The sequence below is a fragment of the Uloborus diversus genome, chromosome 3 (assembly GCF_026930045.1).
Source record: "Uloborus diversus isolate 005 chromosome 3, Udiv.v.3.1, whole genome shotgun sequence".
NCBI lineage: Eukaryota > Metazoa > Arthropoda > Arachnida > Araneae > Uloboridae > Uloborus > Uloborus diversus.
Window position 1 is genome coordinate 193278113 of NC_072733.1, and position 15987 is coordinate 193294099.

Consider the following 15987-nt stretch of genomic DNA (forward strand, 5'->3'; position numbering starts at 1 on the left):
TGTTGCAAAATGAAATTTGACAAGTGATGTAACATCAGTTAGTAAAGTTATTAAAAGACTGCTCATTTTAATAGTAAGTTCTGTTAAAAATGTTTTAGAAAACCTATTTGTTTACCTGAACTTTGGCTATAAGCACCAATTTTTGATTTTCTTTTCATTTTTTTTACAATTAAAAGTTAATTTATGGTACTCATATAATTCCTTTCTCCAAAAATTTTCTCATGACTAGACCAACTATAGCACAATGTAGCACCTTTCTGTAATTTTACTTATGTATCTGCATAAACATTATTCTTTTCTGGGATGAATTGATATTGCAGTACATTGTATTTTCATAAGAAATTTCTTTTAAAAATACTCCCCAATTTTGTAAAAGTAGTACTGTTTATGCATGAACAAGAAATTCATATGATTTATAAATTTTCACTGATACAAGTAATTAAGGAAGATTCTTTATGGCTAGACCTTTAGTTTTCGGGTAATTACCCTGTCTCGACTTGTTTCTCTAGGTACACTTCTCCATTGCATATTTTCACCATTTTCCCCATTTGACTGGTGAAGAAGTAGTGTCTGACTTCCTCTTCTTCGATTTCTTCGACTTTTAGTAAAATCTTCACCAAAAACATCCCCAGTTCGCAAGGCGGAGATTAAATCATCAAATTCTCCTTTCTCGGATCCAGCTTTAATTGCTCTGATCCCATTAATACTGCCATTACGAACGCCAGATGAACCTTTGTTGAGACTGTCTTTGCTTGATCGCTCTGTATTTGTTTTCCTCTATGAAAAAAAAAAAGGGAAAGTGAGAAAAATCAAATTTGTTAACTAATGATAGCAAATGTACAGTTGAGGAGGCAATGTTCAAAAAAAGTTTAATCACAAGCCTACAAGTTTTTAGTATAAGTAAAAAGTTGTTCCTCGAACATGCAACACGAATAAGCTGCAAAAGGTTCTTGATCTATATAGATGTTATATATATAATTATATACAGTGAAGCACCGTTTATACCTTTCTGAAGGGACTGTATGAAAAAACCGTACAAATGAAAAAATCGTATAGCAGGATACATTAATAAGTATTAAACTCTGCAGAGACCAAATTAAAAAACGTATAAATGATAAAAATGTATAAAAGAGAAACGTATAAATGGTGCTTCACTGTATACCACCCCACCATACCACTGTATACCATTATATATACACAGTAGGCTCTCTGTTTAACAACTTTCAAGGGACCACAAAAAATCGTCCTTAAGTAGAATGCTATTAACACTACAGTGGACCATCTGGGACCATGAAAAGAAGTCATTAAATAGAGAAAGTCGTTAAATAGAGAAAGTCGTTAAATAGAGCGTCGTTAAACAGAGAGCCAATTGTATATATATGCACAGATGAATCCGGCCTTTCACAAGATAGCCGGTGCTTTTCCCACCTTGTTTGCATTCTATTTGTCCCTTGGTCTCTTTACCACATCATTTCATAGATACGTTGAAGCCATTGTGGTGATATGGTATTACAAGAAGGGATTTCTAGGAGTAAGAGTTTCAATAATGGAACTTGGAGGAACAACTTTTTACTTATACTAAAAACTTCTAGGCTTGTGATTAAACTGTTTTTGAACATTGCCTTCATCAGATATTGTGTCTGACTTAAAATCTGTAATTCAAGATGTCATATCTCCAAAGCTTGTGGATTCTCAAAGAGTTAAAGACTGCATTGTTAGTTAAAGTTTCTTGCAAACTTTAGGTAAAAAGGGTTTCATCTTACTACGGAATATTTGCCAATGAAACGGGCTGATTTTCTAGCAAAAAGTGGACCCAAAATACTACAAATTCTATGGGACCCTGTCCCCTTATTCTACCGTAGTGCACCTAATGAAGAATGAATGATGACTTTTCATCCAGGCAGACATATCAAACTGGAGCGCTTTTAGCGCTACTAGCTGCCTCTAGAAGATATGCTGCTGCAGCTTTTTGTCAAGAGACCGGGAATGATTGCTTTGCTGAACACTTATTTTCTTCACCAAGTATTGTGCAGGAGGGTTTGGAAATATGGCAGATACTGAAAGGCTAAACTTCAAGAACTACAGACTAAATAATGTTATTAACTTTTCAGTGCATTATACAGTTTTTAGTTTTACACTCCAATTTGAGTCTTTTCATGAGTTTGTGTTGAGTGCGTTATCTATGCACATTCTAGTCAATGAATCTTTTCTGTGTTTAAGAGCTACTGCTAAAAATAAAATAAACTAATTTAAAAAAAAACATTTATTTCTTGGGACCATGGCAAGTATAAGCTTAGCAAGTTCATAGCACGTATTAACAGCATTAATTCAGATATCACTTTTGTGGGAAAAGAGAATGATTAAAGCATATCTTTTTTCAATATTTTTATCAGGCATAAAGAATATCAACATTTAAGATGTAAGCTTAAAGACCACAAGTAAAAATCTCAAAATGAGGGCCCAAGAAATGCAACTTAATGGCAAGGCATTTTTTGCCTTACATTGAGAAATTCACCGACTGGATAGAAAAACTTCTACATTAACACATCAAAACCATACTTGCCAACATGAGGAACTCTGGTATAAATCTGAATCTTACAAGAAATAAAAAAAAAAAATACTTCATCCTTTTTCTCACCATAAAAATCATACTTGATCTGTGTAACAAATATTTAAAATGAGCAAAGCTTTCTTGAAGTTAAGTTATGAATAGCAATTCCAAAACTATTAAAGGATATAATGCTTTTTGATGCCCTCAACTATATACAGTAAAACCTGTCTACAACGATACAGTTAAGACCTAAAAAAATATTGTTATGGACAGGTTATCCTTATAGACAGTTTGATTATTAATGCTAACATTTTGCTGGGACCAAGGAAAATATCGTTATAGACAAGTTTATTGTTATAGACAGTAACATTATACGCAGGCTACACTATACAAATTTGATAATATTTTACCTCCATATCTTGTTTAGCTCTTTTCTCTTCGTCTTCTCGCTTTCGCCGAAATGTTTCATTGTCTTGTCGAGCTTCATTGAATGATGTGAGGAATGTGTCAAATATAGCGAAAAATTCATCTGGTTGCAAGTGAGATGGATCCTCTCCAAAATGCTTTACAACTTGGTCATACTACAAACACAAATGAAATAATTTAAAACAGTTAAAAATCAAAAAATAAAATTATTTTACTGCATATTTTCTTTCAAATTGTAAATTCATGGACAGACTAAGTAAAAATATTAACCCTTTGTTTCATTTCTTGAAATGTGTCTTCCAACTCAGAAAATCTGTATGTTGCTGTGGTAATAAATTCCTTCATGACTGGCACAAATTTATCTCCAATTTGTGGAGGCTGAGACCGGTGAAATTCCAGCTCCTGAAATCGAGTTACAATACAATCAAACTAAGTTTAAAAGTATTTATAAAAATTCAAAAAATGTTAGCACATAGTACAAGATGAAACAAATTTTTGACCATTTGAAATATATCATTTGTATTTTAAAGTTGAGATGCATAAAATCTTAATCTTACAAAATTTTTTGCTGATATTTTACTCTATTTTTCCCTCATTGAAAGTTAAGAACTCAATCAACTACAATAGTAGCTCTTTAACTGTCTTGAGTCAAAATGTCCTGTTTGGAATCAACATTTTCCCACAGCACCCTTACCAAATTAAAAATTACAAAATTTTGTGGTGTCCCAGTAAAAACTTCATCGCTCCCTGATGTAGTTTGAGAATCACTGAATAAAAGCAAAAATGATAACGTTATACAATGTGGATATTTATAAGGCCAGATTTTGTTGTACTTGCCCGCTACGGGGGATGAAAAACCCGATGTTCGAGGAACTAAAAACCAGTTAGAGCAAGTCGACAAAAAATTTGTGGAGTGATCTGCCTGGGGGAAAAGAAATACAGATACATTTTAAAAGTCAAAAAACAATTTTATTTAAAAGTAAACAGGGAAAAAACAAGTATGTATCACAATACCTATACCCATAACAGTTTTGACTAGAAAAAAAACCACCCAAAATATTCATAGGAAAAATTCAAAACAAGTTCTGTTAAAGTTCTAAATGTTATCAAAATGATTAATCAATCTAGTCCCACCTTGAGTTTATGCCAAAATACAGAAAAGACCTGCTAAAACAACTTTAAAATGTCCATACCACAGGGTACTTCACTCTTAAAAGATGGCACACACAAAACATGAAGGCACAATCCGCATGTCTGGTTTCCAGAAGAGTTGACATAGTCCATTCCACATGTGGATGACTACCAAGCCATTTTCTCAGTAGGCTTGTCAATCTCAGACCAATCTCAGTACCATTCCGTCCACCAAGAACCCATCTGCACGAACTTCAAGTCCCACTAGACACCAGAGCCCATCGTTGTTTGCCGGGAACCCACCTGCACAAGCTATGTTCTAAGCAGACCGGAATATAACCAAACTTTTAAACGACCCTTCAGGCCTATTATCGGCAAAAATCAACTTCACTAAAAAACAACCTTCAAAAACACTCAAGGTAACTTTTAGAATGTGCCCGCTCTTTTAGCAGGGCTAAACAAACTTTTTCTTACATATTTAATGTAACAACCACGTCCTCTGTGTTTAAAATTCAAATTGGAGCCATCGCTCCTAGGTGCAAAGTCTTAGGACCAAAACAACTGGCCTGCAGCCGCCAAGGCACTGGAAAAACAGCAAAAAAAGAGATATAGAGTGATTGATTAATTTACTCTCCTTTTATACATTTACCTTCTAACTATGCAATGGTGTGACACAATACAATCCAATGCATAATTTAGCTGTCAGAACAACTCAACACAGTTAACATTTTAAACTGTAAAACTTTAAAATCGTTTTTCAACATGCATTCAATAAAAAGTTAATCAACACATATGCTCATTAGGTCACCCCATCGCGAAGCTGAACACAACGCGAATCTGTTGGAATCATAACTCTGGGGAACAATTCCTGTGCCAGTTAGGGAACGGGATAATTTTCACAAAGTTCAAAAACGAAGGAAAACTTTTAAAAACCTTCAACAGCTTTAAGAACTGTCTTCAAGGACCAAAAAAATATTTTTTTTCCAACAACTTTTATAGGCATTCATATCTAAACACAAAGGAAAATGCTTTTTTTATTCATATGTGCCTTTTAAGGCAAGGTACAAAACATTGGTTTGAAGAAAATTGAGAAAATGTTAGCAACACATTTACACTTTGATTCACATTTTGACTTTTACTTTTTCACTTTTTCAAATGGTTTTATTAAATATAACACAAGCCTGTGATGGATCTGTGTTTGAGAATTTAATTAATTATTATGCAATTTTCGAAGATGAATCTGAAAATAATCTTCTTTTTTAAATTAATATAATGTGGGAATTTTTCAGATTTTAAAAATTTCAAAATTAGCAAAAATTTGGAAAAACCTTGAAATGTGTTTTTAAAAACACATTTTTTTTTTGCTTATACTAAGCATTAGTATATCTGAACAAGCATGTGGCATAAAAAGCAGAGGGAGTTTCCCTTTAACTAGCAAATGTTTAATCAAAGAATATAATTTGTTGTTTGTGCTTTCAGAAACTGCTTTCTTCTTGGCTCCCTGCTGATGTAGTGTAAAATATTTTCAATTTAATTACGTGTCAACCCCCCCCCCCTTTACATCTTTCATATATATTTTTTAATGTTCTCTATCTATATTCTCTATCTATAGGATGTCTTTCCTTTAATTTATCTGTCTCACTAGCTTTTTTTTTTTTTTTTGAGAATCCTTTGAATTATGTACACTACCCAGTTGAAAAAAGCTTTTATTTTAGGAAGAAAAGTTTGTCAAATTTTGTGAACTTTTGGAGGTGGCTCCCCTGATTCCCTTACCTTTAATCATAGCTGTGATACATAAAGCAACATAATAACAATGCCCTATCAGGAGAATGTATCAGAGAGTATCAAATAGTTATCATTTAAAAAAAAAATGTTTTGATGAATATAGTTTAAAATAGAATGCAGATCAACACAGAAAATTTAAAAAAAAAAAAAAAAAACAGTGGCACAACAGCCCTGGTACCCATCTCAGTTTTCCTAATCAAGGGCTCTGAGATGCAAGGCAGATGTTCTGGTAAGAGGGTCATTCGAACATGGAACCCCTAGGGTTTAGTTCCTAAGCACACTTGGAGCTTATTTTATCAATCCACTGACGGGATAAACGGCTGAGTCAACCGTACCCAACCCAAGATGGAACCACGGTCATCGGCATGGAAGCCGTAAAGTGCTACTACTGAGTCCCTGGGTTTCTCAACAAAGAAAAGTTTTCCAATTTTTCTTTCATCACTCCGAGCAGTTCATGTCTTGTGACTAATGATTAAAATCCTTATATTTTGGAATGAGATGTACCCTTTCTTTCCCTTTGTCAGAGTCACAAAAAGAATTTCAGCTATTTTATCTAACATTTTCAGGATTGCTTGGTTCTCCAACTTTCCCTGATTTTCTAAGTTTTTCACCAATCTCAAATTTCAAACAATATTTTAAGGTTATTGTCAACAAATAAGAGGAGAATAGCAATATACCTTCTGCACTTCTTGGAGTCCAGATTTCAATATTTGAATTTCTTTGGTTAGTTCATTTAAGCTATAATAAAAATAATAAATACATAAATAATTAGAGAAAATACAGCAAAACCACATATTTTCAATGTTTAACACAAGTAAAAATCATTTTCTGAACATGAAATGCAGAGAAATAAATTTCTGAAATAAAGCTGATAAAGAATTTGTTGTTAATGCTTTGCTTACACAAAATATTGACAAAAATTTTTCACTGCAGCAGATAAAAGGCTACATGATAATAAAGACACTTCAAAAAATTAATGCCAATAAAATTTTACATTTAAAAAAAATGCCCTAGTTTTATGATTTAAAGATTTGAATTTTTATTCATTTTTATTTAAAACATAGAATGGGTCATTCCACGAAAATGTCAACCTGTAGGCCGAAATTTCAAACTCAATCAATACTAATGTGTTATACATAATTTTAGAGATAACATTCTTAATTTTCAAATCTGGTAAAAGGTTTTTTCAGATGGATGCCGTGGGTGGAATAATTACTGCTTGAAGATCTTCAACAACAACATGTAAATTTTCGTATAAAGCATTCAAGAAATGCTTTATACGAAATCTGTAATTTTTTAAGCATACATTTGATGTAAATAATTTTTTTTTCAGTTATTGCTCACATTTTGAGATTTTAGTTTCTTTAATTTCTTTTATTGAATTTATATTTTTTTCGTCATGCCTAGTTTGAATTCTGTGTTGAACGGCCTGTTACATTTGTCACAACATCAAATTTTCCCTTCCACGCTTTTTATAGGACATAAAAAAAGAAAACTTTTGCCTTATTCTCTTCCCAAGAACTACTTATAATGCATTTAAAATGTTCAATTTTTATTAAATATTTCAAACAATTAGTTATCAACGTTACAAACGTAACAAATTGATTGTAACAAAGGTAATCCCTTGAAACAAACACTGCATCTTTCGAACATTTAGTTTCATAAGAAATAAATGAAATGTGATTTTTTTAAATGTCATTGTATAATCTTTGTAATTTTTGCAACAATTAACTTGATTTTTACTTCCTTTTACATAGTAATGGAAGTATTGTATTCAGGAAAAAAATTTCACCCAAAAATCTGCCTTAATTTCCAGTTTGCTCACCCCCAAATGTTTTTTTTTCCAACTCGACCACACGTGAATACATGCCTACGAATATATAGACACCCAAATTATCCATTTTGATGATCCCCCGAGTTGATTACAATGAGTTTTCTCAGGACGTCCACGTGTACCTATGTATCACTTATAACTAAAAAAGGGTATGTCCTAGAAAGTTGAAATTTAGTACCTAGACTCTTAGTGGGGTCTAGTTGTGCACCTCCTCTTTTGGTTACGTTTGGATGTTCCAAAGGGGGACTTTTACATCTTTTTGGGAGAAAATCATTGTTAATTTCAATGGAACCTCAAGTGGTGTTATAATTTGGCAAACACTTGGCGATATATCGGCAAGCTGTTGAACGGCAACTTTTGTTGCCAAGATGGCGACAAATTTGGTGCATTTTTTTGTTTTAAAACCTGGTTTCATTTGGCCACTATTGGCGATGTTTAGAGAGTTAATCATTGAATCACATTAAAATTGCCAATATTGGGAAAATTAATCTGTATAAAACGTTTTTTTGCTTTGGTTTGCAACAAACTTGTGGTGAAAATATTTAAAGTGTTTCTTTGCTTACACGGCACTATTATCATTAAATTGGCATGAAAGGAAGTCATGTGATGTTCGTTTAAATCAGCTCATTTAACACATATTTGTCGAATTTTCTTGGGTTGCATTTTGTGGAAAAAATGGTGCTCAAAAAAAAAAAAGAGTTAACGCAGAGCAAGAGTGGTAGATAAACAAAGGGAAAATGACAGAAAAAAGCAGCGGAGTGTATACGAATATTACGGCCAAAAAAAAAAGCATCCATAACAATTTTTAAAAAATCAAGATGACTGAGGAATCAAAAATGAGAAGTCAGGAGATGAGAATCAATTGCAGAGAAGCTCGTTTCCTAACTTTGTATAGAGTTGTAAACCAATGCAACTTTGCCTTTCTCAATATCCTAAGTTTAGCAAAAGATTCAAAATGCATGCTTTTCCAAGTAGTCCCAGGAAAAAATAGGCTCTTATATGTTACTTTGTTAAATAATAATAACAATATTGGAATTAGTGTGTCAGAAATGAAAGTTAAAAAGTTCCTGGAAGAAGCCTTCTTGAAAAAAACAATCCTTACAATGGATTTTGTTTTTGTAATGAAGATTACATTTCTTGATAGTTTTCTGGAAAACAAAGTTTCACTTGTGAGTGATTAAACAAAAAAAAAATAATAATAATAATAATAATAAGTGTGTTGAAAAGTATCAAGGTAGAAGTAAAACTTTTACTTTTTCTTCTTTTTTACATTTTAAACTGTCATTTCACCCGAACGTTTTCTCTCACGCCAAGCTCTTAATTTTGGTAGTAAAAATGATCAAAATTGAAGGTTAACTTTAGCAATGTGGATTACGCTCCTAATCTGATGACCTCGAAAAGCTGCTTCATTAGAAACATTTAAAATGACCAAAATCCACAAATATATGCTTACTTAAGTTTAACCTTGAAATAAATTTTTAATTTTAGTAACAAAACTAAATTAATAAATACGTACTTTTTTGCTATTTTTGGCAACACTCAAAAACAACTACATCACTTCCGTCACACAAAAAGGTTGAGGATCAGAAATTCGAAGCTCTCTCATAAAAAGTTTTACTTCAAAACAGAGGAGAAAAAAATTTTCGCACAAAGCTAATAAAAAAGCATTTACTTCATCCATGGTGAAAATTGGTTGATAGAAGTGTTAATTTTAAGACAAAGTATCAGAATGCTTACTTATTAATTAATATTTAGACATGAAACCGTCTATAAAATTAAAGCTATTTCAAAAATGGACTTCAGTAACCGTGATGAACGTAACTTCAGAGTTACATTCTTCACAGTTGCGTTTGTCAGACTTCATATTTTGAAGAAATATTCATTTATGTCACATTATAAGAACAATTAGTATTATTTTGCATGAAAAATAAAGTTAAGCAATGAAAATAACTCAATACATTGTTTTAACAATAATATCTATTTAAACTTTAAAGAAAATGAGAGCTTAATTTAGTTTTAAAAACCGATTTATGTGATTTCTACTGTGTTTTACTGCATGAATATTATACAGAAGTTTTATTCTTTCACAAAATATCCCAAAACCACAAGAAAATGATTATTAGACCTTTAAAATTTACGTTATGCAACGAACAGAGTCTGAATGTTAGGTTTGCCACGTTGGAATGACCAAGCACATTTTTCATGATAAAACAAGATTGTACTATCATTTTTCAATATATTTCTTAACTTTAGAAATCACAAGCAAATAATAACTAAGTAGTTTGTCAGAGAATGAATTCAATTTTAAAAGAAACCAGAGAGATAATAGTTAGAATGTGGTTATTTATATTTTCAAAACATTATTTATTTAAAATATAATTTATTTTTAAAAATAGGTCCTTGACAAAAGTTACTTCAATAAAAAGTTATGAATAAATAAAAGCTACTTACTTAACTTTGGCAGCTTGTCTAACATGATGAATATCTTCTTCTATCTTCAAAACATCTTTAAACTATAAATAAACGCTCAATTAGGAATGTATAGTAATACATATATTCCTAATATAGTAATACATATAATCTCAGTTAACTCTGAATTCAAACTTAGTTTCTGAATTATTAAGGAACCATTTGATGTCAAATCAGGCACGTGGTGTCACATGACCAGCACAGATTTGTTTTTTTATGGAAAAAATTGCAGTACTTACAGTTAAGATTCCCTCTCCCTCCAGTAACAGCCTACTAAAATTCTGCACAAAATCGGCCATTTTGGAAAAAAATCAGCAAAATACTTTGAAAATGACACTATTTCAAACAAATTGAGCCTATTCGAATTATTCTTTTTCCTACAAATAAACAAAGACCTATACATGAACTATACATTCTTTTTGAAAATTTGATTGGGATAAGGAAAAATAGATAACGGAAAAAAATACTGTGGCAAAAAAACTGCATTTTTACTTATTTCATGATTTTTTACCCCATTAAATAAAACTTTGCTTTAACTGAACAGAGATAGAAATCTGAAGATACTTAGATGCATGCATTTGAATTTTCCAAAATTTTCAAAATGAACAATTTAAACAAGATTACTCTAAAAGCTCATTTTTTAAAAAAATCTAAAAATTGACTCATTTGAACACCTTTAATTGCTTAGTAAGTGGATATGTTTTTTTGAAAGTGATCTTACAGCATATGATGTGCATGTGAAACAAAAAAATTTTCCAATGATTTCACTAAATGAAACTCTGATAAATTCAAGCTTAATAGTTACAATAGTGTAATTTATCAGTAACAGTTACAATCTAAATGATTTTAAATAATGTAAGTGTAACAGCTTTGGATGATCCAGTTGATCCTTCTACTTGTGTGACTCTGCCTAATTATAGAAGAGAAGTTTGCCTTTGGTCACCCTCTGATTCCTTTATTTACATAACTTTCTGCTATGATAGCTAACTTTGGTGATCAATTTGGTTACTTATTATAACCATTTTCTATTAGTTATATCAAACATGTGGGTTTTGTCTTTTAAAGTTAGTATGTATAAATAAAAATAATCATGTGAGGCAGGATCCAAAAACACTGGGACAATGGCCACCAATGATAATTAAAGCATGTAATTAAAATAAATTGTTAGAAATGCATTCTACTGCTCTTCCTATTATGCATGGACGGATTTTAATATGTCATGCAATTGAACTGCACCTTGTAATTGAAATAGAGAAATTTTGATTTGTTGTAGCATTTAAGTAATGGTGCATGCATAACTTTGGAGACAAAATAAACTTATATAGAAACAGGAAAAAAAATGTAAACTGTTACTGATAAAGTACATTATTACTGTAATTATTAGGCATTAATACATCAGAATTTCTATTAACAAAATTTTTAGAAAAAAATTTCTTTTACATGCTTGTCATGGCCGATAAGGTCACTCCTACAGAGTTAAAAAGCATATTTTGAGCAAAAACACGGGATTTGGTACATAGTTGCTTGTTACACATTAAAGGGTGTTTAAATGAGCCAATTTTAAGATTTGAAAAAAAAAAAAAAGGCTGTTTGAGTAATCTTACTTCAAAAATCATTAATTTCACTGCCATCTCTGTTTATTTTGTTTTTTTTTTAAAAATAAATAGTTAAAAATGCAGTTTTTCACCAAAAATGTTTTTACCCAAGTAAATTTGTTAAATTGATGTCCAGACAATATCTAGGTCTTTATTTGTAGAAAAAAGAATTATTGGGATAGGTTCAATGCTTTTGAAATAGTGTCCATTTCAAACAGTGTTTTGCTAATGTTTTATGCAGAAATTTAATAGGTTGTAACTGGAGAAAAAGCATTTTTTTGCAAAATCCTTTTGGGGCATTTGCTTGGTAACTATTTTTTTTTTTTCAAACAAATCTCTGATGATCATGTGGCACTTTTCAGGGTCTTATTTGAAATGGAAATACTCTAAGAGAATTAGTTTTGTCAATTAGTGTTTTTGGCATTCAGCACTAAACATGCATGTACATTGTACAATTATGATGGGGAAAAAATAATTAAACACTATTTTCTAATTTATGACTACTAAAACTAGAGATATATTTAAAATAAGTCAATTTTTCAAGAATAATTGAGACAACAAGAATATTTTCAAGGTCTTTAAAATTCTGATACTGAAACTTTTGTCTTCATATTTGAAGGAGCATCAACTTTACAATTTTCATTGCAAACAAATAAATAAATTATGTAGGCCATACATATGACATAGTTCTTCATTTTCAGATATACAATGAATACCAATATAATGAAATATCTATTTTAACGAAGTAAATTTTCAGTCCCATTTTTATTTTCATTACATTGCTGAAATTCCATCACAACAAAATTCTCGATAAAACAAACAAAATTTTCGGTCCCTTGATGTTCGTTGTAATGGGATTTTGCTATATATGCACACTGAAAACACTAAAACATGACTGAGAAAATATTCGAATGAAGAATGTGTTATTGTAGTAAGTTACCGTCCTAAGCCAGGGCTAAGGCAGAAATACTTAAAATACACCACCAGCTCAGTTATTCCATCCAAGGACTGCAGTTTCGTGCTTTTTAGTACTCATCAGCCCGTAATAGGAATCACATGAGCTGGAGGCGAAAAAGCCAAGAGAGCCAAACAAACTGGTAGCTAATGTAGAATTAGCACACCAGATGAGTGACCACAGCAATGGTGTGGTTCAACTCAAAGATTGATGGCAAAGCATGGTACATTGCAGTAAGATACCGCCCGAGGTTTTTCGCCTCCAGTTCATGTGATTTCTATTACGGGCTGATGAGTGCTAAAAAGTACGAAACTGCAGTCCTCGGATGGAATAACTGAGTTGGTGGTGTATTTTAAGTAGAAGAATGCATTATTTCAATTTTTATCATCAACTATTAGAGTAGATTTTTAGTCATACATTGTAACCAATAAATAATTTTTTTTTTTGACTAAAATGCTCTCTTGGTCAACTACACAGTCACTAACAATTACGATTCAATAAGTTTCTAAACCAATGACAATAAAAAAGATAGAATTTTAATTTAATTCTGAAAAGATGCTTCGCAGAGAAGAAATGACAAAAGCTGAAATTTTCTCTTCATCTTTTTAACAGTAAAATAAGGATATTATAAAAACTCTTTCAAGAAGATTCATTATTTTACATTAGAAAGTGGATACCTACTTTTTTCTCTAAAGTATCTATGATGTAGTGTAACAGAGTCATGTTTCTGTTTATGCTGGATTTAGTATCTGCAATTCTATTTAAGCTTGCTAAGTGAAATCCAGATGCATTGCCTCTGGCACCACGATTCATATAATTTCCAAATGCAAGAATCAGTTCAAGAAGCCGTTTTAATCTTTTACTTCTATGAAGTTCTTTAGATGCCTCTAAAACAGCTGAAATTTCAAATAATCACTGCAATTAAGAAACTTAGAAACTATTACAAAATATTTATACAAATTTGAAATTTTAAGTGGAAAATATTACAGAACAAATCATTTCCATAAAAAACTAAGACAATAAAGGAACTAAGAATGTAAATAATTCATCAAATATGCTTTGTGCTAAAATATGACTGCAATCAAAAACAATGAGAATAAAGTACTAATTGTCGAGAAAAAGATTATTATGTAAATAAAGCAATTACATAATTGAATAAAGAATAATTTTTTTCATAACTTGTGCTTTACTTGCGTTGTTTTTTCATTTCAAGAGAACCAAGAACATGTCTAAGTTGAAGATTTTCTTTTGAGTCACACCTTAGTATGTTTTTAAGATAATTTTGCTCTCTACAAAATCTAGCATATTATTTTTTTCTTACTTTTTGCAACATGCAAATATAAATGTGTAAAAGGTTTGAAAAAAAACCCTTAATGGTTCTAATGTATAAATTTTTACCGAGTTTAATGTATAATAAGAATGTATTTAAGCTTTCAAAAATGAAAACACCTTTAAAAATTTCCTTTTTTGAAGAGAGGAAAACCTGCTTTTACTAAAAAGAAATATTTACACAAAGAACTGAAAAGTTTGGTATTTAATTTGCTTGCATTATCATAGTAAAGCAACACTTTCTTCATACTAAATGCCTGGACCTTTCTGGTTTTTAACTTAGAGCAAAAATGAAATCAAATCGAGTGAATGAGGATCAGTAAGTTTTTCAGTACAGAGGCTTGCCATCTATTGAAGGTATTACAAACTAATAGCAAAGAAAACAGTTGGTTAATTTCTAAATTTAAATTTTTAAATTAACCAATTAACAATTTGATTTCAATTGTTTGGATAAATCTCCATAGCAAAGCATTTGTTGGATTACCTCTAGGTAAAGCTGTCTTCTGTACTGGAAGTCAACACAGGCATTAACGGAAGATCATTTTTTGAAATAAATGCAACAGGCATTTAGAATTAGGTCAAGGTTGGCAAGGTTTTGGACACTACGGCAAAAACCATGGTAAATACCGGGGTTTTTACTGATACCATTTGATAACTTTCCTTTGAGTTATAAATGGAACTGAAATTAATTGTCCTGGTAGTGATGCGAATTTCCTTTCATAACTCTACGAACTGTAATATTAAATAATTTTTATGTATTAGAGTTTATGGTAATTTTTTAAAAATATTTTTTTAAATGAACATTTCGGAGAAAATTGTTATCAAATACTCAATTATGAAAACTTGTTAATATTTATACTTATGCATTACAAATATTGCAGTAAATATAAAATGATTATATTACACCCCTTTAGCTTCAGCATACTTTTGGACAGCTTAAGACACTTTCGGATTCTTTTGGATGGTTAAAACCATCTGTCCTAAACCAGTATTGAATAGTCGAAACTCCAACCCTTATTAAGTTAGCATCGAGTAAAGTCACCTACTTTTAAAATAATTTAAACTGGTTATAACTTTTGCTATACTTTTTAGTTTCAGGGACTATTAAATATACAAATTGCAATATTAATTATACAAAATGCACATAATATCGACTTGTGAAGATTTCTTCTTTAGATTAAAGATATGTAAGGTTCCTAATACTTTTCATAGGACTAACTGATATGTAATTTTTCAAAGGACTAACTTTGAAATTATTAATTATTATTTACTGTTGACTCCTTCTAATCCTCAAACATATTGACAGTACTCTATAATACACTAGAAATCTCAACAAACAATTCTTAACTTGAATTTCATTTGTATTAAAAATATTTAAAATCAAATTAATATAATTTAAGGTTTCATTAAGCTGTTATTAATTTTAAAAAAAAATCTGATGATGACAATACCAATTCTCTAAACATTACATTATGTACATATTTATAGTAAATAAAATCGAGTTCGGATTTAGGAATTGCAGCATCAAGAATACAGTTTGTTATTAAAAAACTTCTTTAGCTCTGTACAATAAAGTATTTAATACGGTACTGAAAGGTTTATGTTACTAACACTCAGCAAGTGGTGCAACAGATGCTTTCTTAGGGACAAAACACTTTCATACCAAAAACAGCTTAAAATTAATGTTGACTTCAATTTGGCGCAGGAAAACAGTTGAGTCCTTCAAACATCCTATTACATCCAAAAAAAAAAAAAAAAAAAGGAGGTGGATCAACTAGACTTAAATTTAAACTAAAACGTGCAGAAAAATTTTATGGGAATACATTCCGTGTCTTTTATTTCATAAAAGAAAGCAAAAGGTAATAATAATTACCTTTTTTTAAAAATCTTTTATTTAAAAGAGTTCACTACA

General features: G+C 30.8%; 1 protein-coding gene across 1 annotated transcript in view; it reads right to left on the reverse strand.

Annotated features, from left to right (window-relative positions):
- Positions 1-459: 459 nt before the first annotated feature.
- LOC129218484 (disheveled-associated activator of morphogenesis 1-like) overlaps positions 460-15987 on the reverse strand; it is a 58243-nt gene continuing 42715 nt past the window's right edge. The window contains exons 19-24 of the mRNA XM_054852769.1: positions 13428-13642; positions 10179-10240; positions 6571-6631; positions 3248-3379; positions 2962-3132; positions 460-777 (exon numbers count right to left, since the gene is read on the reverse strand). Coding sequence (XP_054708744.1) covers positions 460-777; positions 2962-3132; positions 3248-3379; positions 6571-6631; positions 10179-10240; positions 13428-13642 — 959 coding nt within the window. The remainder of the gene's footprint in view (positions 778-2961; positions 3133-3247; positions 3380-6570; positions 6632-10178; positions 10241-13427; positions 13643-15987) is intronic.